The 27,716-nt window shown below is 31.7% G+C and overlaps 3 protein-coding genes across 3 annotated transcripts; all 3 read left to right on the plus strand.

The window, feature by feature from the left end:
* The first annotated feature begins 1,284 nt into the window (after positions 1 to 1,284).
* On the plus strand, positions 1,285 to 3,287 carry LOC146925369 (tetraspanin-8-like). Its single transcript, XM_085710303.1, has 2 exons — positions 1,285 to 1,817; positions 2,810 to 3,287. The coding sequence occupies exons 1-2, from the start codon at positions 1,296 to 1,298 to the stop codon at positions 3,122 to 3,124; spliced, it is 837 nt and encodes a 278-aa protein (XP_085566429.1). The 5' UTR covers positions 1,285 to 1,295; the 3' UTR covers positions 3,125 to 3,287.
* Positions 3,288 to 6,203: 2,916 nt separating this feature from the next.
* Positions 6,204 to 8,169, plus strand: LOC146925370 (tetraspanin-8-like). The gene is made up of 2 exons (XM_085710304.1): positions 6,204 to 6,861; positions 7,707 to 8,169. The coding sequence occupies exons 1-2, from the start codon at positions 6,280 to 6,282 to the stop codon at positions 8,079 to 8,081; spliced, it is 957 nt and encodes a 318-aa protein (XP_085566430.1). The 5' UTR covers positions 6,204 to 6,279; the 3' UTR covers positions 8,082 to 8,169.
* A 15,642-nt stretch (positions 8,170 to 23,811) lies between these two features.
* On the plus strand, positions 23,812 to 27,267 carry LOC146925371 (scarecrow-like protein 21). The gene is made up of 2 exons (XM_085710308.1): positions 23,812 to 23,914; positions 25,102 to 27,267. The coding sequence occupies exon 2, from the start codon at positions 25,188 to 25,190 to the stop codon at positions 26,823 to 26,825; it is 1,638 nt and encodes a 545-aa protein (XP_085566434.1). The 5' UTR covers positions 23,812 to 23,914; positions 25,102 to 25,187; the 3' UTR covers positions 26,826 to 27,267.
* Positions 27,268 to 27,716: the final 449 nt, after the last annotated feature.

The following is a 27,716-nucleotide window of genomic DNA, read 5'->3' on the forward strand; positions in this document are numbered from 1 at the left end:
TGAAATTAGAATTCACAGGGCATTTTCACGAAAGTCAAAGTCCTTAATGGACAATAATCAAATAAACAAACATAATTCTGATTAGGTCTTGTTAACGAATGCCCTCGGGCACTCTTTAAGCATCCCAAATTTAGTAATTATTTTTTAAAAAAGTTAACTATTTCAATTTTCAATGCATTCATTACACAACTTTTCATTAAAAACTTACCATTTAACGTGCTTAAAGAGTGTTTCCCTCCTGATTAAGACATATAGAACAAAAAGCTTACATGAACCAATTAATCCTAGCCTGAGGAGTCTCAGCAAAAGCTTGCACTAATTGATGGCTTCTTAATACACACGTTTGCAAGATATTGTTTATTTTAGTCAAGAGTATTCATTTGAAAATTGAGTAGGAAATGTGAGATGAAGACATTGACTTCATTACAGCTTGATTTACAAGTTAAGCTTGAAATTGGTAGTCCAATATTTCAACTAGAAATTTTCCAAATACTTCGAATTTCGAATCATACAAGTATACCTTGCTATACAATTTCTCCTGGTTTAATGGGTTTGAAACTAATTTGAATGGCCTCATCTTATTTCTGTTAACTCACTTGGTGTTAGACAAATATATATGGAAATGACACTCTTTTTTTTTTTGTCGATAGACGGAATGAAAATTGTCATTGGAAATTTACACTTGATTGAAGGAGTTGAATTTCTAACCTCGGTCAAAATTTCTCGCTTAACAATTAAAAATAAATAAAATAGTACAGGGTGAAAAATTTTGGTAAAAGTGGGGTTAGACGCAGTAACACTTTTCACCATCTGACTATCCACCACTTATTTACTAAATAAATAACAATTGTGGCATAAATTTTAACAAAAATAGTACTCCACTTATTAGAAAAGATTTTATTTTATTTTCTCCATTTATAGCACATTGGTTGATGTGTCTGATCGAATGATTTTAATTTGTCGACGGTGCAAAGTGGCTTTAATCCGTCGACAAACTCTACCATCAACAAATGAACAAGAAACCAAACAATAAGAAATAGTATAGATATCACGAGAAGACACGGTTTAGTATGTTGTGGAGCTTGCTAAGTTTTACATAAAACAGAGTGTGATTTGTGGTGCCACCTCATTCGAGAGGTTCCCGTGATCTCATATTTCGCTATAATTAGCATTTTCCTTCTGTCTTACCTGTCCTAGAAAACAAATCAACAACAAAAACATGGTTATAAAAACTCTTCAGTTTTCTTTTTCTTTACATTCTTTCGCTTCAAGAGTTTATTTCACCATTATCAAGAATGAAACAAAACAACACAGGAATTATGGACATGGATATTAACCTAAGACATATATACATGATGGGTCAATTCTGCAACATCTTGATTATAATCCTGAACTTTGTGACTCTAATTGTATCTATTTCATTGTTGGCTTTTGGTTTATGGATATGGAATACCAAACAAGCACACACACAATGCGAGATTATGTTTGAAAAACAAATTATTCTTCTCGGCATTTTGCTCTTTGTGGGTTCTTTGTTGGGTTTCATAGGTGCTTGTCGTCAGTCGTTCAAAATTCTAGGGTTCTATCTCCTTATACTATTCTTGGCATACTTTCTTATATTCTCCATCAACATCTTCAATACTGTTGTTGGTTTCAAAGGCAGTGAAGCTTGGTTGAAGGAAAAAGTTAACGATAACAACAATTGGAATACGATTAAGAGTTGTTTGCAACCTCAACAATTTTGCGCTGATTTCCATTCCGAATTTCGTCATGATTTTTTTCGTAAATTCTACACTGAGCACTTTTCACCTATTCAGGTTAGAACTTTTAGTATCAACTTGTACATAGAAATTATGGCACTTTTCATATTGCATTATGTTTGCTCGTATGTGAATTTTGGTTCTCTTCTATTTCACAATATCACATGGTATAACCATGTAAAAATTGTCTCTCTCTCTCTCTCTCTCTATTAGTAAATAGGAACCATTAATGAAGTTTGATATTATCATTTATTTAAGGAAAATAATTCTTGAATACCCAAAACCATTCTACCACTAGAGACAGAAAGAAACATGGTGAGTAAAATTATAGATGGGATAGGTTGTTAATGTGATAGGAAAAGAGAGGTAGAGAGAAAATGAGGTGTTGAATGAGTATATAAAAAATAAAGTATGTATAAACATTTTTTCTTTTTATTTAATACTCATGAGAAGATAAATATATACAAATTTCACAAGACAAGGTAAGGTGAGATTTTAACGATAGAACCATGTTCAACTTAAGTTATTCAATGACTTAAAATTCATCCCCCAAGACTGAGGTTCCGGATTTACATTTCTTGGCGGGTAAACTTTAACCTAGTATGTATGTGTGTGCCCACGCGCGGGTGAATTTGCTAGAAGGTACTCACTAATTTTTATGAATGAGTCTTTTAGCAACTCACACCTTAAGGTGTATTTATCCACTTTTTAGAAAAACACCTTCATAAAAACTAGTGGGTGTCTTTTAGCAAATGCTTATAGGAGTTTCTAGAAGACACCCACTAGTTTTTATAAATGAGTCTTTTATAAAAACCCCATAAAAACTAGTGGATGTCTCCTAAAAAACCCCACATCGTTAAAACTACTGATGCCTCCTATGGTCTAGTATTTGACCATATTCTTAAAATAAAAAATTGCATGCTTCCAAGTTGCACTAAAACTGAGAGTGACCATATTCATTTTTTAAGTATTATCTCACTTTTATCTTCTTATGTTTTGTAAATTTTAGACGCCTAATGGATTTCCAATTTTTACAATGCTTTTTGTAGCATAGATGTTGCAAGCCTTCAAGCGAATGTGGTTTTACTTATCAAAACTCTACAACCTGGACAAACACCGAAAATGTGACTTCTCCCAACCCTGATTGTGGTTCTTGGAATAACGATCCAAAAATTTCTTGCTTCAATTGTCAATCTTGCAAGGATGACTTACTGCAAGTCATCAAGACTGATTGGAACAAGGCACAATCATTATGCTCTTTCACACTTTCGTTGTTGACCATGGTGACCGTTATCACTACCTCTGCATTCGTGAATACATTTTGGAAGAGGAGACTTCAAATACGAAACCGCCTTTATAAGTGATCCACTATGGAGTTCATCTCTTGGTAGTAGATGTTAATGATCCTTTTCATTTTTATGATTTAAATAATGACTTAAATTGACACAAGTGTAATTAAAACAACGAAAAATAATTATTTAGCTCTTATTGAACTGACATCAATCAACTCATCGTTTTAGTTGTGAATATGAGAAATGTCATGAGGTTTTATTTCTGAATAGTATCGTCGATCGTCGTTATAATTCTGATAATTTTAAGTATTGATCCACGGAGGACCATTTATGAAGGTGGTCCACTAAAGAACCCGCCTTAGAAGATATATTAGGGTCACTTTGTATGATAAAAGAAATGGATCGCTTTCCATAAAAAAAAATAGAATCATGCTCTTTACCCAAATGGATTTGCTCATTCTCAAAGTAAATGTCCAAAATACCCCTACGCATGTTAACTCACTTAACATGAATTAACTCACGCTAGTGTTAAATTTGCGTGAGTTAACTCATGCTACGTGACCTAAGTCACGCAAAAAAAAAAATACATTGAAAACCCAGTGTGAGTTAACTCACGCTGTTTTCTTTCATTTCAATTTCTTTTGCAAGCTCTGTACCTATGGAATTTATCGCTTCTTTAAACAAAAGATAAGCACAGCCCACAAAAACAAACTTGTGATGGTAGTGCTAAAGTTCTCTTGACATATCCCATAAGAAGCTTCGCCAATCAAGTTCTTCATATCACCGTAAAAAAATCAAACAGAGTGGTATTAATCTCAAAAGTGAAATACGGAGGGGTAAGCGATTTCGGATGATACATTGCTTGGGAGATCAATTAATTAATTAAATCAAAATAATTGTGTGGTGATTTTTGCAATTGAATCAGCAAAATACTGGTACTGTTGAACTAAGAACATATATGGTTGAGGGTGTAATTGCTGGAGGACAGGGTAAAATTTTTGTGAAGGAAAAAACTTATTTTTAGTATTGATAAAAGAAATTGGTCACTTTGTACCATGAATATAAATGGTTCACTTGTAAAAAAAAAAAAAAAAAAAAGAAATGGGCCTCAATACACTATAAGTGAGAAAATTGCTCTTCCAGTCTCTCGAAATTCCTAAATAAGGAGTTCATGAATTACAAACGGATTGATTTAGGAGATAACTCTTGCACTATATTTGGGAGATAACTCATGAACTACATTCGAGATGTACGTAGCTTCCAATAGGTCTGTGAATAGCATTGTGAACAACAACCTTTAATTTGACAAACATAAGCAAAATAAATTATTAAAAATAAAACATAATTCAACAACAACAATAAAACTTCAAATTGACAAACATTACATAAATTGACAAACATTACACAAATTGATAACACAATTTAAACTCGTTCAAATTGTCGGTGTCAATTGTGTCAGTGGAGTTTGTTTAAAATAACATAATAAATAAATAAAAGAAAAAGTTCCATATCAATTGAAGAAAAAGATTGGAAATTTACACTCAATTGAAGTAGTTGAAGTTCGAATTCCGATCACAACTTCTCGCTTAACAATTAAAAATAAATAAAACAGTATATTGTGGAAAAAAAAGATAAAAGTGGGGTTAGACACTGCATAACACTCTTCACCATTTGAGTAATAAAACACTATCAACCACTAATTTATCATCAACTCAAAAGTAACAATGTAAAAATGGTTAGATTTTATAAGAAAAGTAGAACAAATAACAATGACAACCAAACTAAATGATCCAGAATATAATGATTCAACCAAAGAATAAATTAATAATTTATATGCAGAAGAAATTTCAAACAATCAAACTAAAAACAAAAATAAGAGATTATGGGAATAAAACCGTTATTTTGTTCACAGAGTTCACCTCAAAAAAATGCTTACGTTGCGAGAGAAAACACCTCTCCGGTCCACTATGAACCACAGGTCTTTACAAATAGATACAAACAAATCCAAGAAGTTAGCCTCAATTGTCCAGGATCATCACTAACTTCTCATTTATTTACTCAATATATGATTTTCACTGTAGAATTCAATAGCAAAAGTTTGAATCATTCCCCTAATAAGTCATAATTACTCAATATGTTTAAATGTGTTTTCCAACCCAAAACACTCTCAACATGAAACCCTTGTCTCCTTCGAGTTTTCTCATTTTCCAAGTGTTATTGAAATGATTTTGTAACTATATTTTTATCAACAGACTTGAAATATCTTTCAGGACATTTTTACCATGATTTGAATTCCTGATTTGAATCAACGTATATCTCTCATTATTACCATGATTTGAATCATCACCGCGAGAAACTAAAAAAAATACACATATTCGAAAAACATATTTACCATATAAACAAAGAATTTAGAGTGTGTCAAGAGTGTAAAACAGAGAGAAAATCAAATATTTTCTAATAATTCACTTGTAATTTTCACTCTTTAAAATAACGGGTAACATATTTGTTTGTTTTAGAATTGAATTAAGCCTCGCGTAATAATATTTGTATAGTATTAGGTTTTTTTTATTGAAGTTGAAAGGGTACAAAAGTTATTTATACAGTATAACTTTTTTTTTCTTGAAGAAGCTAAACTAGCCGGCCCACCTAAATTGACACCAGAGAGTATCGAACCTGAGACCTCAGGAGGAGCACACTCTCAGATCTCAAGTCAATACCACTAGGCCAACATACAGTATAACTTGTTTAATAGTTGTATGGATATCCTCGAATACGGATATCATCAAATCCATATTCGTATTCATTAAGATAACGGGTAGTTGAAATACCCGTTTATTTTATTCATATATATCCAATAAGGTAGCTGCCCTCGTGTCGGTGGCGGCTTTTTATCGACGATTTTTGACTAGTTGAATGATTTTAATTAGTTGACCGTGCAGTGCATCAGTTGGAGATAGTGAATAGGTGGCAGCGAGTGAGGGATTTGACTCTTTCATTTCACTTCCATCAAATTCTCAACAAACTTCCAAATATCAGTCCATAATAATAGAGTTTCCTAAAAAATTGGAATTTCTAAACGGTGAAACCTTCAAACTTGTTTGGCTCTCGTGATCTCATGTTTAGCTATAATTGCATTTTTCCTTCAATCTTAACATATACCAATTGGTATCATAGGTGCTTTCTTTCAAAATTGGAATTACCTATCCTACAAAACAAACAACAAAAACATGGATGAAAAAACTCCACAATTTTCTTCTTTCTTCACATCAATCTTTCGTCTCCTAAGTTACATTTCACCAGCATTCAAACTAGCCAACAATGGTATCAAGGAAATAGATTATAAACAAAAAAAACAATATGAAGATAGTGAATTTAACAATATCTTGACTGGAGTCCTTAGCTTATTAGCTCTAATGGTTTCCATTCCAGTATTGAATTTGGGTTTACAAGCATGGAGAACAGAAGAAGTCAAAACAGCATGCGATGCTTCGTATGAAAAACACGTTATTCTCTTCGGCATTTTCCTCTTTGTGGTTTCTCTAATGGGTTTCATAGGTGCTTGTTTTCGATCGTTCAAAATTCTAGGGTTCTATCTCCTTATCCTATTCTTGGCATTCTTTTTTCTATTCTACATCAACATCTTCAATCTTGTTGATCGTTACAAAGGCGATGCTTGGATGCAGGAAAAGGTTAACAATAACTACAGTTGGAATAGGATTAAGAGTTGTTTGCAACCTAAACAATTTTGCGCATCTGAAAATCGTAATGATTTTCGTAAATCCTACGCTGATCACTTCTCACCTATTCAGGTTAGAATTTTTCTTTATTAAATTTATGTTCTCGTTGTTGATTGCTTTTATGGGTTGTCATCAAAATTTGAGCTTGCATGTGATTCATCTTTAGGGTTGAAATTTTTTGCTTTGCTTTTCATATTTTTCAAAGTATAGATAGGTAAAACTATAGATACTTTAGATAATATATTTACAACTTATGTTAATTACTATTTTCCTTGTGTTCTTTCCTCGTTTGAGTTTTTTTTTTTTTTTTTTATGATCAACTTGTACATAGAAATCATGGCACATTACATATTGCATTTTGTTTGCTGGTATGTGAATTTTGGTTCTCTTCTATTACAATATCACATGGTATAACCTTGTAAAAATTGTGTGTCTCTCATGGGAAGAGAAATACGAGTATTATTTAAAAAAAAAAAAAAAAAATTAGAGAAGAGAAATATATTCAATTTAACGATAATGACTTAAACTTCATCCCCCTAGGCCGAGGTTCCGCATTTACATTTTTTTAGGGGAAAACTTTTACCTAGTATATATTGGGATTCAATCTTAAAACTAATAATGTCATTCCTTATTTCAAAAAATTTATTCTAGTATTTGACCACATTCTTAAAACTACTAATGCCTGCTCCCTAAAAAAAAAAAACTACTAATGCCTCTTATGGTCTAGTATTTGATCATATTCTTATAATTTATTATGTCTGCTCCATCTTTGCAGTAAAACTGAGAGTGACCATATTCATTTTGAAGTATATCTGACTTTTATCTTCTTAATGAAGTATATCGGACTTTTATCTTAATCAATGTAAATATTCAAAGCCTTATGGATTTCCAATTTTTTTTCCGATGTTTTTTTGCAGAATAGTTGTTGCAAGCCTTCAAGCGACTGCGGTTTTACTTATCTGAATTCAACAACTTGGACGAAGCCCGAAAATGTTACTTATACCAACCCTGATTGTGATGCTTGGAATAACGATCCCAGCATTTCGTGCTTCGATTGCCAATGTTGCAAGGATGACGTAGTAAAACTCATGAAGTCGGATAGGGACACGACGAATATTGTCTGCATTATCTCACTTTTGTCGATGGCTAAGATGCTCCATATCGCTACCTCTGCATTCGGGTATACAGTGTTGATACGAATCCGCAAGTATACGGTTCTATCAAGTAGTAAAAAGATTGTCGTTCCTCAGAGGGTTTATATGAATAATAATCTTGTTTTTAATTCTGATTAGCGGAAAAGATTAAGTTGGTTGAGTTTATAATTGCTTGGTTAAAACTCAGATTAAAAAAAGCATAATGGGGTCATTGGTTTTATCATAATGCCGAATCATAAACATGCCAAATCTATTTCTCTATCTTATATGTTAAATTCTTTTCTAAAAGTAAGATTATCTTAGGTAATTCATGTTTTCTGATCGAAATATATTAATGCATCTCAATAACAACTAAGCCTGGTCGGTTGTTATTGAGACCCTATAAGCGCGAATCTTTTTGCCTCAAGACTTCACAAAACTATTCATCTTGGGTGTTCCCATCAAGTTTTGTGTTGTCTTGTCTAATCTCACTTGTTCCAATATCAAACTTCTTCGTTTGATATTTGAGATGATGAAGTAACAACTATTAAACTTCTCCGTTTGGTACTTCGTTTAATACTTGTTACTAAGTTTAAAACGATGAGATTAGATTAGAAAATAGAATTTAAATAAAATAGATATCTAGACTTGGTTTGAATAGGATTCAGTCATTAGACTATTTCAACAATCCCAAGACTAGAAGGTCTACTCACTCATGATCATTGTAAACCAAAGATTGAAATAAAAAGATATAGAAATTCCAACAATCCTAAGACTAGAAGGTCTACTCACTCATGGTCATTGTAGACCAAAGATTGAAATAAAAAGACATAGAAGTGAAAAGAAAGACATAGAAGTAAATTGCATAATTGTAAATGATTGAATATAAATTGTTGGAGGCTTAAATATGTAAAAGGTCCTTGTAAGTTCGCGTGTTTTTGGTTTTCGTCCCTATATTTTTTTTTTCTTTCTAAAACAAACCATGTAAGTTGTTAAACTTTTGGTTTTAGTCCCTAACGTTAACTTCTGTTACAAAAACACTTAGCTGACAAACGGAGTAACACGTGGCAATCGCTGACATGGCAAAACACGCTTACATGTACCGACAGATGATAAGTGACTAGATTTGAGGGACCAAAATCAAAAACGCAAAATTACAGAGGGATGAAATTGAAAAAACGTAAACATCAAAATTTAAAAACTAAGAGCTTGTTTGAAACACTTTCCAAAAACTCTTTTTTAGTTTTTAAAAACTTGAAAATTTAAAACTTGTTTGCTAAACTATTTTTAAAATTACAGTTTTGGTAACTATTTTGAATTTTTTAGTTTTGGGACTAAAAAACTAAAACATGTAAAATGATAACTATTGTGAAAAGATGACTTGTATATTTCAAAAACCGAAAACAAAAACTATTTCAAACAGGCCCTAAAGCTTCTTCATCTCTCTATTTCTTCTTCTTCTTCTCCAGCCCCAAGATCTTCCCATCTTACAACGTGCCTTGCAGCAAGGTAGCGTGCTCCAACTGGTCCTCTGCTACCATAAGGATAAAGCTCTGGAGCAATCTTCTTGTTTTCAATTTCTTTTAGCAATGGAGTGAATAGTGCCCAAGCTGCATCAAGTTCGTCACTTCTGATGAACAACCTTTGTTCGCCTTCAATAGCAACTAAGAGTACCTTTCATATGCATCTGGTATTTCTCTTGGATACCTTCACAGAAATTGAAAGTCATCAAAACAATTTATTTTATGTATCTCTTCTGATATCTGATTGAATTGTTTGAATGATACTTAAGCCAATTTTTTCACTAGCAAAAGTTTTGTTAATATAAGTATCTCTTCAATTATAATTATGAAGAGTAAATTGTCAAAACAATAAAGACAAAGATTAACAAGGGTCAAGACAGTTACTTTTATGGAAAACTATAACTCAATATTGCAGGTAGGTGTAACATCATTTGCATATAGTATTTTCTAACATACATTTATTATAATGAAGGGAAAAAAAATCCTTGCTTCCACTGAATTAACGAAACTACTATGTTAACTTTCACATTTGAATTTAGATTAGGCTTAATAGCACTTTTGGCCCCCTATGTTTGCAAAAATTGCGATTAAGGCCCCCTATCTTTGAAAACTACAAAACCGTCCCTTATGTTTCGTTTTCGTTGCAGTTTTGGCCCCCATGGTCATTTTTGACCTGGTCCACGCTGACATGGCACCCACATCACTTATGTGAGGGGCCAAAACCGCAACTTTTGCAAACATAGGGGGCTAAAAGTGCTATTAAGCCTATTTTTTATTTTTTTAACTCATTTTCTTTTTTTTCCATTTTTTTTTTTGAAAAAATTAAAAAAAAGAGGGAAAATTAATAAAAATTGAAAATAATGAAAAAAAACTAAAAAAATTTTAAATTAATAAGAACGAAAGCAAAAATCTAGAAAAAAAAAAATTTCGCATAATATGTGTGTATATACATACCACATCATTAAATTATTTTAATAATAAAAAAACATTAAAAACTGAAAATCTTTTAAAAATAACAAAAAATCAGATTATTTTTTTAAAAAAATAAAAGATTGATTTTTTTAAATTTTAAAAATAACAAAAAATCAGATTATTTTTTTCGAAAAATAAAAGAAAAAAGCAGAAAAGACATTTAGATTTTTTTTCGAAATTTAAAAAATTAGAAAAAAGTTCAGATTTTTTTTCGAAATTTAGAAGGTATTTAAAAATACTGGAATTTAATTTTCAAAATAAATAAAATGTTTAGATTTTTTTGCGAAATAAAAAAACTGGAAAATATTTAAAATTTTAAAAATTTGGATATATATTTGTACATAGAGATGAAGAGATCTAGTTTTTAATTTTTAAATGTTGATGTTTACGTTTTTTGAAGTCCATCCCTCTGTAATTTTGCATTTTTAGTTTTGGTCCCTCAAATCTAGTCACTTATCATCTGTCAGTACACGTAAGCGTGTTTTGCTATGTCAACGACTGCCACATGTTACTCCGTTTGCCAGCTAAGCGTTTTTGTAACAGAAGTTAACGTTAGGGACTAAAACCAAAAGTTTAACAACTTACAGGGTTTGTTTTAGAAAGAAAAAAATAAAAAAGGATACAGGAACGAAAACTAAAAACACGCGAACTTACAGGGACCTTTACATATTTAAGCCATTGCTGGAATATAAATTTGTAGAAATATAAATAACAAGAAAGTAAAGAGCAAGAATGTAAAAGTGCAGAAATATTAAAGCAAATGAACTTAGAACAAATGTAAAACTTTTGATTTCTCTAGAGTCAAGTTACAAGCATTCCAAGATGATTACAAGTCTGATGGAGGACCTCTTTATAGCCTAAAACCTCAAGACAAGACATTAAACTCGGATTTACAAGCTTTAAAATGGGTAAACCAAAGAGTTTCATAACTTCTCTAACTGGCAGTAAAATCAGTCCATGCACTTTTCAGCTTCCAAGTGTTAAAAATGCAGGGCCTGTAGGGAAAACGCACGGTCTGCTTCCAGGGAGAAACGCTCGGTCTGTGTGTTTTCAAAGCCAGACCGTGCATTTTTTTCCACCAACTTTTCCACCCCTTTCTGTTTCAAATTTAGGTGTCTAGGTGTCTTCATGAAAGTTGTAGATATGGATATTAGTTTTCATTTGCTTTTCATTTAACTCCATTTGGACATCTACAACTTAAGTTATGATCAAAATATTGCACATGGGTCATCACGGACCATGCGTTTTTCAAGCTATTCATTTTTCTTGCTTTTCTTCAATTTCTTTGCTCCTACCTCAGCCAAATGCTCTCATTTTTCGTTATTTGTCCTGAAAATGAAAACCAAAGTATGTGTAGTAAAAGAGCTCTAAACTAGGATCAAAACTAACAAAACTTTATAGGTTTTGAATGCTAAAAACGACATAAACTACAACTTATCAAGTGCCTGACAATTGGAAGAGAATAATGTCTAATATGGACTCACCTTTATAAGTGATCCACCATGGATGTCGTCTTTTGGTTTTAAATGTTAATGGTTCTCCTAATTTCTTTTTCTTTTTTGGTACATGGTTCTCCTCATTTTTATGATTAAAATAATAAATTAATTGAAACAATTTTAATCAAAACAACGAAAAATAATTATGTAGTTCGTATTGAAACGACATCAACCAAGTCATCGTTTTAGCCGTGAATATATGAAAAATGTCATGAGTTTTTTTTATTTTATTTCTAAATAGTATCATTGATCGTCGTTATAATTTCTGATGATTTTAAGTATTGATCCACGGTGGATCACTTAAGAAGGTGGTCCATCGAAGAAATCATCTTGGACGCTATATTAGGTTTTTCGATAATGATTCAATATTATTAGCATGTAGTACATTTATGCCCATTCTAGGGTGGGAGAGTTTGATAGCTCTCCCACTATGGGTAAGTGAGTTTACAGCTAGATCTTGCTGCACCATATCCTTCCCTCAACTCTTCTCTCACTTTGAATTAATCTTTATACCAACCACTGTGTTTCATAACCAGTTATAAACTGGGAAACATTGTGTGCCACTGCCAATTATCAACTGGTGACCGATGTGTACCCCCACAATTATTAATCGACAATTGTCGCGTACCACAACCAATTACCGACCAACGAATGATGACCAAAACGATAAAAAAATTCTTCTTTTTATCCTTCTTAGCCAATCGTCTTCGTTTTTCCTCTTTAAGAACATCTTGGCTCCATAACTCTTCATCTTGTTGGACTTCGTTCTCAAGAAGCTTTGAGAGACATTTCCCTTTTGTCACCCGAGATGCGTGATCCAGGAGTTGAATAACTAATCTCTCATCTTCAGCTGTATTCTTCTTCTCCATCTTCTTTTTAGTGTTTGCCACCTAAATATTCCAATCTCCACTCTCAAGAAGATATGATTGCATTAGGTTCGATGTTGGTAAGATAAATTAAAGAGAAGGGTGAAATCTTGGAAGAGAAAACAAAAAATAGTTTGCGCTAGAGCGCCAATGGATGATGGTGGATCAGTCTAGAAGAAAGAATGTCATTGTGCGTGAAATTTGGTGTCACCGGTTTATAGTAATAATCATAGAGTTTCTCACTTCAAGACAAAAAAAAAATCCGGTGTGTATTTTGCAACAATTACTCTCGTTCTCTTTGTCTGCTGAAAACCTTTGGAAAAAAATCTGATGAAAAAAGTGAAGGATTTAAATTTATATACGAGGGCAAAATGGATATGTCAAATAAAATATATGGTTGAGGGTATAATTGATGGAGTGTAGGATAAACTTTTTGCGAGGAAGAAAACTCATTTAAGTATTGATAAAAGAAATGGCTCACTTTGTACCAAAAATATAAATGGTACCCCCCCCCAGCGCATTGTTCACAGCCTCTCGAAATTCCTTATTTACACCTAAATAAGGCATTCAAGAGTAACGAATTGATTGGTTTTGGAGATAACTCATTCACTATATTTAGGAGATAACTCATTAACTGCATTCGGGTCGTAGCTTCCAATATGTCTATGAATATCGTTGTGAAAAACAACCTTTAATTTGACAAACCTAAGCAAAAATACTTATTATATACAGAAAATCATTCAACAACATTACACAAATACACTACTTGGATCCGTTTTAATTGTAGCTGTCAAATGTGTGAGTAGAGTTTGTTTAAAAACTCTTTAGTTGAAGCAACAATTCTTCGATCAATGGGTTTAAACAAACTCTACTCAGACTTTTGACACCTATGAATAAACTCAAATTATGTTATCATTTTAAATTGTGTTGTTGTTTTTAATTATGTTCTATCAATACAAATATTGCTTATGTTTATCAATTTGAACTATTCTTGTTCACAATGATATCCACAGGCCCATCAGAAGCTACGTCCTGAATCCTGAATACAGTTAAGAAGTTATATCCCAAATACAGTTTAGGAGTCATCTCATGAATACAGTTCAAGAGTTATCTGCTGAACCAATGCGTTTGTAACAACACCTAAACGTCTTACTTGGAGATAAAAATGGAATTCCGGGGGATAGACTTGAGCAATGAAGGGGTCAGAGAACTATTTTCTAGAAGTGAGGCTCAACAACATGTTAATTAGCCCAAACTAGATTCATTAGTTGAAACTATTAACACCCCCATGTTTTTGGGTGAAGGGGAATGTTATTTCTAAATTTTAAATGGATATATTATAACTAATTCAGAATTTGATAGACAGGTAAATAAAATTTTCTTCGCCTCGAATAAAAAAGGTAAATAAAATATTCCCTTAAAACAAGAAAAAAAACGTAAATAAAAGTTTAAATCCTCCAATATTACATGATCCAAAATTCAAAAGACCTGGCATATGCGACCAATAATGGATTGATTCAAGTGGTACAAGACTTGGACTATTTAAGTATGTGGTTAGAAGTTCGATTTCTTACTTATGCATATGAAAACAAAATCTGATTGAGAGGGACAAACTCATCTTGTGTGCCCTAGAAGTTCCTTGAGTAAAATTAGTCATTACTAAAAAGCGATGGAAACTTCGTACAATATCATGGTGACAAAAGAAAAGACCTGATACATGAGTCAAATAGAATATAATTGAGGTGGGCAATTTTTCTATGGTTACTTTAAGAATTTGAAATTAGAATTCACAGGGCATTTTCATGAAAGTCAAAGTCCTTAATGGACAATAATCAAATAAGCAACATAAATCTGATTAAGACATCATATAGAACAAAAAGTTTACATGAACCAATTAATCCTAGCCTGAGGGAGTCTCACCAAAAGCTTGCACTAATTGATGGATTCTTAATACACACACGTTCACAATCAATTTTTATACCATATAAAATGTATATTTACTTCAATTTTTATAACCTAAAAAAAATGATTCTGCACACGTTTGCAAGATATTGTTTATTTTAGTCAAGAGTATTCCTTTGAAAATTGGGTAGGAAATGTGAGATGAAGACACTGACTTCATTACAGCTTGATTTACAAGTTAAGCTTGAAATTGGTAGTCCAATATTTCAACTAGAAATTCCCAAAAACTTCGAATTTCGAATGACAAAAATATACCTTGGTATACAATTTCTCCTGGTTTAATGGGTTTGAAACTAATTTGAATGCCCTCATCAAATTTCTGTTAACTCACTTGGTGTAAGACAAATATAGATGGTAATGATACTCTTTTATAAGGGAACAAAACTATTTAATTTTATTATAAATAAATAAAACTATAAAGTGGGGTTATACATAATCTATTGAAATGAGCCAAGAGCATTCTCTAGCAACACTCTTAAAACACTATTCACCACTAATTTCAAGTTCAAAGGTAACAATTTTATAAATTCAAGAATGAAACAAATAATAATGGCCACTAAATTAAATGATCCAGTAAATAAAGATTCAACAAAAAATAAATCTAGAATTTATATGAAATTTCATACAATCAAACCAAAGACATAAATAATGAGATTTAGAGGAATAACGCCCCTGGTTGTTTACACAGTTTGCCCTAAAAAAATAAAAATAATGAGCTTGTGTCTCTTTCTTGTTATAACTTCTTTTTATTTGAATTTTTCATAAATTCCATACATTGAAATTAAACCCATTCGATGTGTTGCATTGATAAATTTCATATTTTGCAAGACAAAATAAAACATATTTGAATTTTTTTAATGAATAAATAATATTGAGATGTAAACCTTGATATGTAAATGTTTTCCCACAAACTTACTTTTATGTTAATATTGTTAGTACTCCCTCTGTCCCGCTTTAGATGACCCATTTAAAAATGTGTAATTTTGACCTAACTTACTTTGACCGTATTTTTCTACTAATATACAAAGATAAATAATATCATATAAGATGTCGTTAGATTCGTCTCGATGAGTATTTTCAAAATATCAAATTTTCATATTTTTTTTCTAATATATTATTCAAAATATTTAAGCTCAAAGTTATGCATTGGCATGCGTAATAAGGTCAACTGTGTCAAGTATTATGCGAGTACGAGTGAGTGGATATCCACGACACGACCTTCATATTACTTTACTTCTTAACTCTCTCACCGGGTCACCAGGTCAACCATATCACAAACTTGCATTTGGGAAGCCTAATGTATTAAGTTTGATTGACACAACTGTTCCCCTCTCTTGTGTGTCGCGTGCATTGGCAACTTGCAATTCTAGTAAACTATATACATATAAAGTTGGATGATTTGGAAATTGAAAAAAAAAAAAAAGCAAAGTTTATCATCCCAATATTAGAGTTAGAACCTAAACAAGTGTAAACTCCACTACATACACACTCTCCAATTTGCATTTGCCGCGTGAGATGAACAAATAACAATGTAAAATAAAATGTAATATAAGTCTAAAATATGAGTAAAGAATTTGTTCCAAACTAAAGATGGGGCACATGTGATAAAAGGGACCCATATGTTGCCCAAAATGCAAAACAGAACATGTAGTTGAACAATTAAAATGTATAAAAGTAGAAACTTTGGTAATTGATTATAGCAATAGGACAAATTATGTGGATAAAAAAGACAGAACATTGCATGTAATCTTTCTCCCCAAAGCACTTACATGGGCGGTGCGATCACAGATGAAACTACACAAAAGTCAAGTTCTCATTATATAAGGCCTTTTACGTTTTTCATATTTATTATAGTACTAACTATTAAGATTATCACACTACTTAAGAAAATAATTGAGTATACTAATTTATATGATGAAATGTGTAGTGGGTAGATACACACACTTAAATATGATTAAATAAAGAATTTAGGGTTCGAGTTCTGACTCATACATAATATCTCTGGTAACTACTAAGCTACTTTTACGAGACAAAAATATATAAATATTTCTAATGTGTAGCAGGTAGATACACACATTTAAGTGTGGTGAAGTAAAGAATCTAGGGTCCAAAATCTGACATCTACACATAATATTTCTGATAACTACGAATTGAGCTACTTTTACGAGACAAAAATATATAAATATTAGAAATGTGATGTTTAATATGAAACATAAGAGTATATGTTATTGGACCAAGTTTAAGTCTAGTCTCACATAGCAGCTAACAAGAGCGTGTCTTATTGTGTGTGAATTGTGAAACATTGTATACTCAAATAGGTTTATGTTCATTTTTGGAATATGGGAATAGGGGACACAATTCAATCAAGAAGGCCTACGTTTTCTCTTTTAAGGTGTGCAACTTACAAGAGCTTTCATCCTACAAAAAGCATGCAAGGGACAACCTTTTGTTATTTGATAAAGATTTCTGCCAATGTCTACAACTCCTCTTATAGTACTCCCTCCGTCTCGTAATACTTGACCTATTTGGGAAAAAAATTTGTCCCACAATACTTGACCTTCTCAAATTTTTAAGTTTAATTTGACAAGTTTACCCCCTATAGTTACTTTTTGTGGTCTCCATGTAAAAGTTTGTAGTGGAACAAAGAAAGTAATCATTACTTAAAAAAGTGAAGATTTAAAAAAAATAATAAGGGCAATTCAGTAAAAATATCATTATCTTTTTTTCATCATTACACTTTTCTTAATCTGTGTGAAATGGCCAAGTATGTCAAATATTGCGGGACGGAGGAAATATTTGATAAGATTATAAAGTATGGTTAATTATTAAAGTTAGGAATAGGGAATTGAGCATTCAAATTAGAAATTTTCGTAATTTTTATTTACAAAAATTTTAAACACAAAATCAAGCATATGTATTGCATGCTCATTCTAAGAGTTCAAGTTCATTTTTGTGCCTTCCAGTATATGGGGACATATAGACATGCAATTGATTCCACATTCCATGTGAAAAGACATGTGATTTGTTCCGCAAAGTTTGAGAATCAAGATTAAACCTATATGGTTTAGGGGTCGTTTTAATGAGTGATCTAAAAACATTATTTAAAGAACTCATAAAAGGAAATTTCATCTTAGAAAATACAAGTTAAATAGTTGAAATCCTTTTCTATATAAAAATTACTTTTTGTATCCTTAAACAATGTCCTAATAACATTTGTCATCATTTTTCATAGTTTATTAAAATTTATTATTTTTAATTTATTGAGGTGCACCTTTTAACTAAAGACAAAATCGTTATGGTACACATAAGACCGAAAACTGAAATTACATCATGAAAGCATTGCAACACACTTGAGGTAGCAACATTAAAAGTAGAAGAAATGTATGTCAAATAGTCTTTAAAAAAAAAGACACAATGTAGTGCGACCTTATAATCACTAACATGTCGCATTAAGAGCACCACTGAACTAATAAGGACTCTTTAAATGTATCTTACATATACGCATCATTTATTTATAGTTTTTTAATAAAAATATTTATTAAAGATCTAATGACTTCAATGGTAATGCACTAGTAGAGAATCCAATGAAAAATATTTAAACAGGTTCCATTAACTTTGCCTCATTATACAAAAGATAATGTTAATATCAATATTACTTCTTTTGAAAGGTGAGACCAACTTATATATTTTTTTTTTACTTCTTTTGATCGTGGGACTCGTTAGTTGCTGATGAAAGATAGTTCTTATATAGTTGTCTGTTAACTAATAGATACTCATTTTTTCTTCCTCCAATAGAAGTTTTTAACAGAGTGAGGCCCTTGTTAAGTAAATGACCTCTATTGAAGATGCTCTAATATTCCAATCAGATTCTAGAATTACCTAAGAATTTTCAAAATAACTTTCCAACCAATCTTCAATCCTTTAAATTTTGAAATTTCATTAAAACTTGGTTTCCAAAAATTGCTTTTCGATTGAAACATAGAAATTACTTTATGCTTGTAAGTTTTAATCCAGTTGATGATATTGAGCCTTTTGGCCTATTCTAAGACAAAAATTATGTTAAAACCATCAATTGATGACACAACATCAATATTCGATGTGGGGTTAAATCAAGTTGGAGTCCAAACAATCAATGATGGTGAAAATGTATGTGTCACTTTCATCTTAATTATAGGTCGTCGTTTTCTTGTCCAACTAGGACTCAGATACATCTATAGAGGCAAATATAAATTAGGTTATCTTCATTTGAGGTAGAAGCTTAAAATACAAGCACCATAGCATATAATATTTCTTTTTCTTTATTCGAAAATCTTCGACAAAATCCACTTGTGCACACAAGAATAAGCACAAAACTCCAAATTGGAGCAATTGACAAAAAAGGGTAAATTTTAGGTAAAGTTGTGGGCCATGATGTACCTCACTTTGGAAAGGACAAAATATTAACAATGCTCTTTTATCTTCCTTTTTAGTTTAATTCATTGGCACATTTGATTCCACGAGCATTTTTAAGGAGTAAAACTAGCTCATAAATCACATCAACATATGCTTTAGCAAGGGAACTTCATCATTTATAAGAATGCACGTATAAAACTTTAACACTTGGCTTCCCATAATTAAAATAGGGCAATAACAACAGGTCGAGTTTTAGCATGGGGCAATTGTCAAATTGCTCCATCTTAGATCAATTTTGTTTTATTTGCCAGTACATGTACACCCTGCAATTTATATTCCAATTTATAGCCCTATTCAATTATAATTTGACTCAAATTAAATTACTTATGAATACGTTATTTTTTAATCCCCCGTTTAAAAATCTAATTGGTCCAGCTCATTCTCAATAATTTTTTAATTTGACAACATAGACATGTTTAAATTTGGGGTAAAAAAATATATGCGTAAATATATATATTTACTACATTATTTATAAAGAAATAAATTTAGTTTGTATCAAACTTTGTAATATTAATCCCTTCCTCAAAACTTTGTAATATTAATTAGGGTTAAATAAATTTTTGGACCTTATAGATATAGCGAATAAAAAAGTGACATGTTTTTGTCCCTCTAAAAAATTTAAGCATGGAGTTTTTATTTTAATTTAACGGGGACTAAATTTTTTTGTCCCTATAAATATAACGGATTTTGTTTTTAGTTCTTCTAAAAAAATGACATGTTTTTGTCCCTCCAAAATATTTTAGTCCCCATTAAATTAAAATTAAAACTAATACATTATAAATAAATATGGCTATAAATTGGAATATTTTTTTGGTAGTGGTCGGGGTTTGAACCCCAGACCTTACATATATTTTATGCATTGTCCCAACCAACTGAGCTAAGCTCACGAGGACCTATAAATTGGAATATAAAAATGCAAGGTGTACAACTAAAACCAAATAAAACAAAATTGACCTAAGATGGGGCAATTTGACAATTGTCCCATGCTAAAACTCGCAAGATTCTCATGTGTTATTCATTCATATGGTTCATGATTTTCTAGAGAAAAGAATTTGGTATTTTTTGTATACCGTTGATTTTTCAACATTTCATTGTAATTAAAAGAACATGATCTATCTAGCAATCTTATAAGAGCATGCGTATAAAGCAAGTGGACAAAAACAAATAAGGGAACAAAAAATCAGTCATGGGTAGCTCTTTTATTTGTCTTTTATATATATATATTTTCATATGATATAGTTATTTTAATTTAAATGTGGGACTCGAATCATGAAATAATTTGAATTCAAGGCCAATTACCCAGAACAAAGTACATTATTTAATTTATTGAATTATATCTTTTAAAAAGTTGATACATATTTCCTAAACCCTTATCTTATAGTCAAAATATTCCTCTTATTCTAATGTGTGTTTGGTCCTTCCTTGAATACAAAAATATAAATAACCTTCATGTTGCATTAAAAAAAGAATATTGTAAAGATGCATGGTTGGGACTAATTACATTTACATATAACCCACTAAAATAATCTTATTGTTTGGTATCATCAAAACCCAATTAACAAAATGGTTGAGACACTTCACTAATTACCTTTTTTATGTTAGTAATAAGTAGAAAAAGGAATTATGAAAGATAGCCTCCAAGAATGTGCACTCTTCAATGATGTGAGGTAACTTTCCTTAGACTATATCATTATGATTATATATCTTTAATTGGAGGGATTAGGATATGAAATCATTATTTTAACACTTTAGAGATTCTAAGATGATAGTTTAGAGATAAGTTCAATGGATTATTATATATAGAAGAATCGCATCAAGCAAACTATATAAAAATATAAATATATCAAAGTGCATGTTATTAGCTGAAGTGTAAGGCACTACTTGTTACATCATTGGTGCCTTGCCTTTATTGTAAGGTTAACTCACTCTTCTAGGTTATGACTCAACCGTGTGGGACATTATCTCGTACTATATGATCATACATGAATCCATCTTTTCAACTCTACCCTTTCCTGAACAAAAACATAAATTGTTCAATTTTTGGGTGAAATAATTATTATTGGTCATATTCTAGGAACTTTGTTAAAATATTTAGTTAAAAGACCTAATTATAAATTATTGCGGACTTCATCGTAAGATCTAATTAGATTATTTGTTAAATGTTTTCACACATATTCATTAAAAAATAACATGTACAGCTTGAACTTTGAAGAATTAAGAAACATCCATTACTGCAGATTTGATTCTCATAATCTTCAGAACTTATAACACATGTCACCACAAATTTGTATTTTTTTTTGTCAAGTAGTCTAATGGCTGGTATAAATATGAGGAAGTGGAGAGTCCTGAATTCGAACCCCAACTTTAACGTATATTATGCAATATCATTAACAACTGAGTTAAGTTCACGTAGACAATTTGCAATCTTTTTATAACTATGATATCGTAACAAACTTTGATCATGTCATTTCCCTTACGTCATTGGATATCGGTCCACTTAAATTAACGAGCTCCCATGATGGATTCACATGCAAATTTAATCAATGTGGCATTATAATATTTCTGTACAATATACAATTATACATGCATAACCAATTTAACACATATATCATAATTTTATTGGTTGGGTTGTTACTCTGAATAACATTAAGTTGGTTGGCAATGTTTTTATTTTTAGCCACGACTAATTTCTTGATGCAAACTAATGATGTATGCATCACATAAGTGTGACTTAGGCAATACACGCTAATTGGAGAGTAGTTAAGAGGTTTAAATATGATCAAGGCACAAAGTGAAGATTAGTTTCATAATAATTCAAAAAGTAGATTATTAAAGGCCACATACTTTGTTGGGTCTTGATGGGAGTATGGGGATCACCGTATCAAATTTTGAGCAATCACGCTAGTGGGATTAGACACTGCATCTTAACCTAAAAATATAAAACAATATATGTATGAATTATCTCACTTATATGATGTTCTTAGAAATGGTGGGTGGTCTGATAGCGGAAACCTGATAACAGGTGGTCCAATGGATCTTGAAGAGGTTCTGATACCATCTTAAAAATGGTGGTTGAGCCTAATACAACCCCACAAAACCGGCTTGTGAGGTGAGAATTGCCTCCACTTCATACCGACGTGGGACTCTTAACGGTTCAACATTCATTTTTTTCATTTAATACAAAGACTTACTCACGTTTGATGTACAAAATATCTTAATTATAATTGTTTGCCAATCAAAATAAAAAAAACAATAAATAATTTATGAAAAGTACATCTCAAAATAAATTATTATTTTTTGAGTAATCTTCAAAATAAATTATGAAAAGCACATAAATAAACAAGTTTATGGATATATATAAATAGTCTCCCTCCGATCACATTTATAAACAAAAAACAATTGTTTAAGTTCATTGAGTGACTAATATATTCGGCCTATATGCATGCCCGATAAAGTTGTTTAAGGAAATGAGATGATGCGGTATATAGTTACCGCAATTTTGACTACTTAGACAGGATCAAACAATTCATACTTTGAAGTTGTATTTTGAATTTAGTTTGGTGAAATTAGAATATCAAGCATTAGAAACCAATCAATTGAACTCAAGTGGTTAATGAGCTCCATCAATGACGGATTGATTAGGAAAACCCTGAATCCAATATCTGAATGAAACAATTTTTTGTCATACTTTACTTACCTCGTCCGAACTTCATATTATTATGGGGTCTTTTCCCTAATAACCGAAGGTTTAACACCGAAAAAAACGAAATATCAACCATTGGAGATTGGGTAAGTTTCAAAAAAACAGTTACATTTCATTGGTATTATTTTAATTTCATTTAAATGACAAAATGAATAATCATTGAAGTTGTAAACACAAAAAAACGTTTCAAGATATATGATTGTGCTTATGTATGCTCAATTTACATTAAACATTAAAACAATATAACCACTAATTTTTGCACATAAAAAAAGTGCAAAACTAAATAAATATGAATGTATTTTTTTCAACTAACAAATAGTGTTTTGGTAGTAAAAATAGACTAATAAAGAATGTAAGAAAAGGTCAATTGATAAGAAGAAAGACATATAAAGGAAATTGAAGTCAAACTTCTAACACAAAAAAAATCAAGCACGCCACGTGTGATTATTTGTGATACACATTTACAAGAGTAGTAGATAACTAATGTATTGTTCTCCATATTTTTTTGGGTGAATAATGATGTATTTTTTGGATGGATGTATTTGACCAAACATATAGCTAATGAGTAATGATATTTTGACATCCATTTGATGACAACTTTGTTGACAACCTTGTTTTTCTCACTTTTTATTGGTCAAAAACAATGGAGAGAGAAAAAGGAAGAGAAGAGAGAGTATAACAACATCATGTGAGTATGAGAGAGAAAGTTGTCTAAAAGTTGTTAAAAAATGGTTGTCAAAAATAACATTTCTCTTAACTGATAGGGATACTTCTGTCATTACAATAAACTAATATTGTCCCTTAGCATAACATCATCATAATCATAACGTAACATTAACGATAGTAACATTTTTACAATGGTTGTTGTGTAGTTTCTATAACAATATAAGGGCTATTTCTCATTCATTATTCTATATGCTACTGTCAGATTTTTTTTCATCATAATAGCTTTCTCTTCCTATACTAATCTATGCTCTCTTAGATTCTACTCCACTATCTTTTCCTTCCTCAAAAACATGTAAGAAATTTGTTTCTTGTCTCAAAAACTTAATATTCTCAAACTAACAAGCCATGAATGGCTTCATATATACATATATATTTTCCTTGTAAATTTTGTTGCATTTTTTGTTCTTCTATATGTTTAAAAATGTTTGTCCAAATGGTTTCATAGTCTGTGATCTTCTTTGAGTTCTAGTTTTTGCATTTCAATTTGTGATGTAAATTTTGTTTTCTTTAATCTGTATGTATTTTCTTTCTTAAATAATTCATTGAATGAGATGATGAGAGATTTGATTTTTATTTGTTTTAATTTTAGTAATATTGTGATATACATTTTTGTGTGAACCTATCTTTTTATTAAAATTTTGTTGTGATAGTATATAAATATTTTATTACTGTGTAAGAGGTGATTAGATTAACCATATTGTTGGCTAAGAATATCTATGTAACTTTATTATGCTGTTTCTGCTTTTTTGGTTTGTGAATCTGTTCTTTATGACACTCAAAGCTTTCTTCTTTTCAGCTTAGTAGATTTGGAAATTGAAATGAGTTAATCAAGTAGAATTGAAAATTTTCTAATATTTTCTAATCTGTGTTTTATTTTTTATTTTTTGAGCAATTAATCTGTGTTTTATAAACATTGTAATTTGTGGAATATTTTATTGAGGAATTTTCCATATACAGAGGTAAATTCTTCATTTGTTTGAAATAATTTTATATAAATGAAATCTAGACATCTGGTTCAATACAATATACAAGGCCATGTGCATTTTTGTGTCTTATCTTTTGAATTTTGTTTAATGGAGACTATTTATGTCTGGATTATTCCTTATCCTCCATTTTTTTATTTAATTATGAAAAATTCTAGATATTTTTCCATTTTTTGCTCAAGAAAAATCAGTGACAGATAGAAAGGGTCATTTGTGCAGCTTCTTGGAAATTTTCACTAATTGATATCACATATAAGAAAAAAGTGAACAAGAGAATTCAATGTTTGACTTGCCATGTTTTTCTTTTTGACTTGCTATGTGATTCCAATTTTGAAGGAAAAGTTGACTAATGGTCAATTGCACAGTGAATCTAGAAGAATGCTTAATTTCTTCAAGACCTGAAAATAAACTTTGTCCTTTTATTTATATGTATTTTATGATATATGAGCATGAAAATTGTTAATTTTAGCACTGATTTTGTGATTTTTCGATGCAGAGTGCAGATAATGTAAATCTGTGCAAAGGAATGAACTTGTAGCAAATACAGTTGAGACGCCGGTAAGATACTTCATTGTTGATTCTATGATGCAAGCATCAGAGCAGCATAGAAGTTCAAGTATGTACTATCAACCATTGCAGCAAATTGAAGCCTATTGCTTGCCGCAATATCGAAATCTAAATCATCAGCTGTACAACAATGATGGAGGCCAAGCAACTCAATTCTCGGCTCCAACTTCTTCTGACCTTTATTACTGCACGTTGGAGTCGTCCTTGGCAGCTGGAAATTTTGTTGTTTACAACTCTCCTTCGACTGTTAGTTTCTCGCCTAACGATAGTCCAATGTCGCAGCAAGAATCTCAGTCTTATCCATCTGATAAGTATCATTCCCCCGACAATACCTATGGCTCGCCAATGAGTGGATCGTGCATAACCGAAGATTTAAGTAGCTTCAAGCACAAGCTTAGAGAATTGGAAAATGTAATGCTTGGTCCTGACTCTGAAAATCTTGATAGTTACGACAGTGCTATCAGCAACGGAACCAATTTCGCTTCGCTTGAAATGGACAGTTGGAGACAAACAATGGTAGCAATTTCGAGCAAAAATCTAAAGCACATCCTTACTGCATGTGCCAAAGCAATTGCAGACAATGATTTGCTAATGGCGCAATGGTTGATGGACGAATTACGGCAGATGGTGTCGGTTTCTGGTGAACCGATTCAAAGATTGGGAGCATACATGTTGGAAGGACTCGTTGCACGGTTGTCTGCATCCGGGAGTTCAATCTACAAATCTTTAAGATGCAAAGAACCAGAGAGTGCCGAGCTTCTCTCTTACATGAACATACTTTACGAGGTTTGCCCTTACTTCAAATTTGGTTACATGTCTGCAAATGGAGCCATTGCAGAAGCCATGAAAAATGAAGCCAGAGTTCATATAATCGATTTCCAAATTGCTCAAGGAAGCCAATGGATTTCGTTGATTCAGGCTTTTGCAGCTAGGCCCGGGGGACCACCACACATCCGGATTACAGGTATTGATGATCCGACATCAGCTTATGCCCGTGGAGGTGGACTACATATAGTTGAAAAGAGGTTATCAAAGCTTGCTCGGCATTTCAAGGTGCCATTTGAGTTTCACGCTGCAGCTATCTCTGGTTGTGATGTTCAACTGCATAACCTTGCGGTTCGGCCAGGGGAAGCTCTGGCCGTAAATTTCGCATTCATGCTACATCACATGCCAGATGAGAGTGTCAGCACTCAGAATCATAGGGATAGGCTTTTAAGGTTGGTTAAGAGCCTATCCCCGAAAGTCGTGACACTTGTTGAGCAAGAATCTAACACAAACACTGCGGCATTCTTTCCACGTTTTCTCGAAACTATGGACTATTACACAGCAATGTTCGAGTCAATAGACGTGACTCTTCCGAGAGAGCATAAAGAGAGGATCAATGTTGAGCAGCATTGTTTGGCAAGAGATTTAGTTAACATCATAGCTTGTGAAGGGGTCGAGAGAGTGGAACGACACGAGCTGCTAGGGAAGTGGAGGTCAAGATTTGCAATGGCTGGTTTCACTCCTTACCCTCTGAGTTCTTTGGTGAATGGTACCATAAAGAAATTGCTTGAAAACTACAGTGATAGATATAGACTTGAAGAGAGAGATGGAGCTCTATATCTTGGTTGGATGAATAGAGATTTGGTTGCTTCTTGTGCTTGGAAATGAGAACTAAAAATTATGTAACTCCTGAACGTTTGAGGAATTTGGATTTGCTGCAGTCAATAATTCTACGCATTCACATAGTCAGCTCGTCGGTGGCCGTTGGATCGAGATTGGATGATCCAAATTTCAAAATTAGTATTTCGTTTTTTAATAAAAATATGCCGTGAAATTTGGACCGTCCAATCACTATCCAACAGTCACCAACGTGCTGACCGTGTGGATTGTTAACTGCAGCAAATCCAAGTTTGAGCGGGAAAGAAGCAGAACATGTCCATGTTCTTGTTCTGTTCCATTACTATGTAGGAGTTTGTGAGAAATGTGCCATTTGATCCAATCTAATTGTCCATTTTCTGTGTTTCAGAAAGTTTCTGTGGAAAATGTAGCTACCAATAGCATTTTTCTTTCAGTAATGTTAAATTTTCAAATCATTATCTTTTTCTGAGAATAAGAGGAGAGTTGCATTTCACAGTTTTTTGACAAGAATTTCATTCTCTACGGCATATAAGACACATTATTTTGGAGGGTGCCTATACCTGATACATGTATTTTCTCCATCTTGGACATCATCAATTTCATAGATACAAATCTTCAACACCTTAGGAAAGAATATGATGTATAATACTAGTAAAAGTAAAATATGATATTTATCCAAAAAAAAAAAAAAGGAAGTACAATATAATATTTTGGTGAAGATGAAAGGGATTCATTTGAAGCAGTTACATTACTATATTTAATTACAACGGACATAACATTGTTAGAGTGTGATATTCATACTTGAATCTTATATTGCTAACTGTTTATTTCTGTATGATAGTTTAAAGAATTTATGTATATGTGTAAAAAAAAAAAAATTGAACTGTCAGTGTTAATATCGTGAGGATTAAACTTACGACC

This window comes from Medicago sativa, chromosome 5 (assembly GCF_051527215.1).
Source record: "Medicago sativa cultivar Bolivia chromosome 5, Bolivia_mono, whole genome shotgun sequence".
Taxonomy (NCBI): Eukaryota; Viridiplantae; Streptophyta; class Magnoliopsida; order Fabales; family Fabaceae; genus Medicago; species Medicago sativa.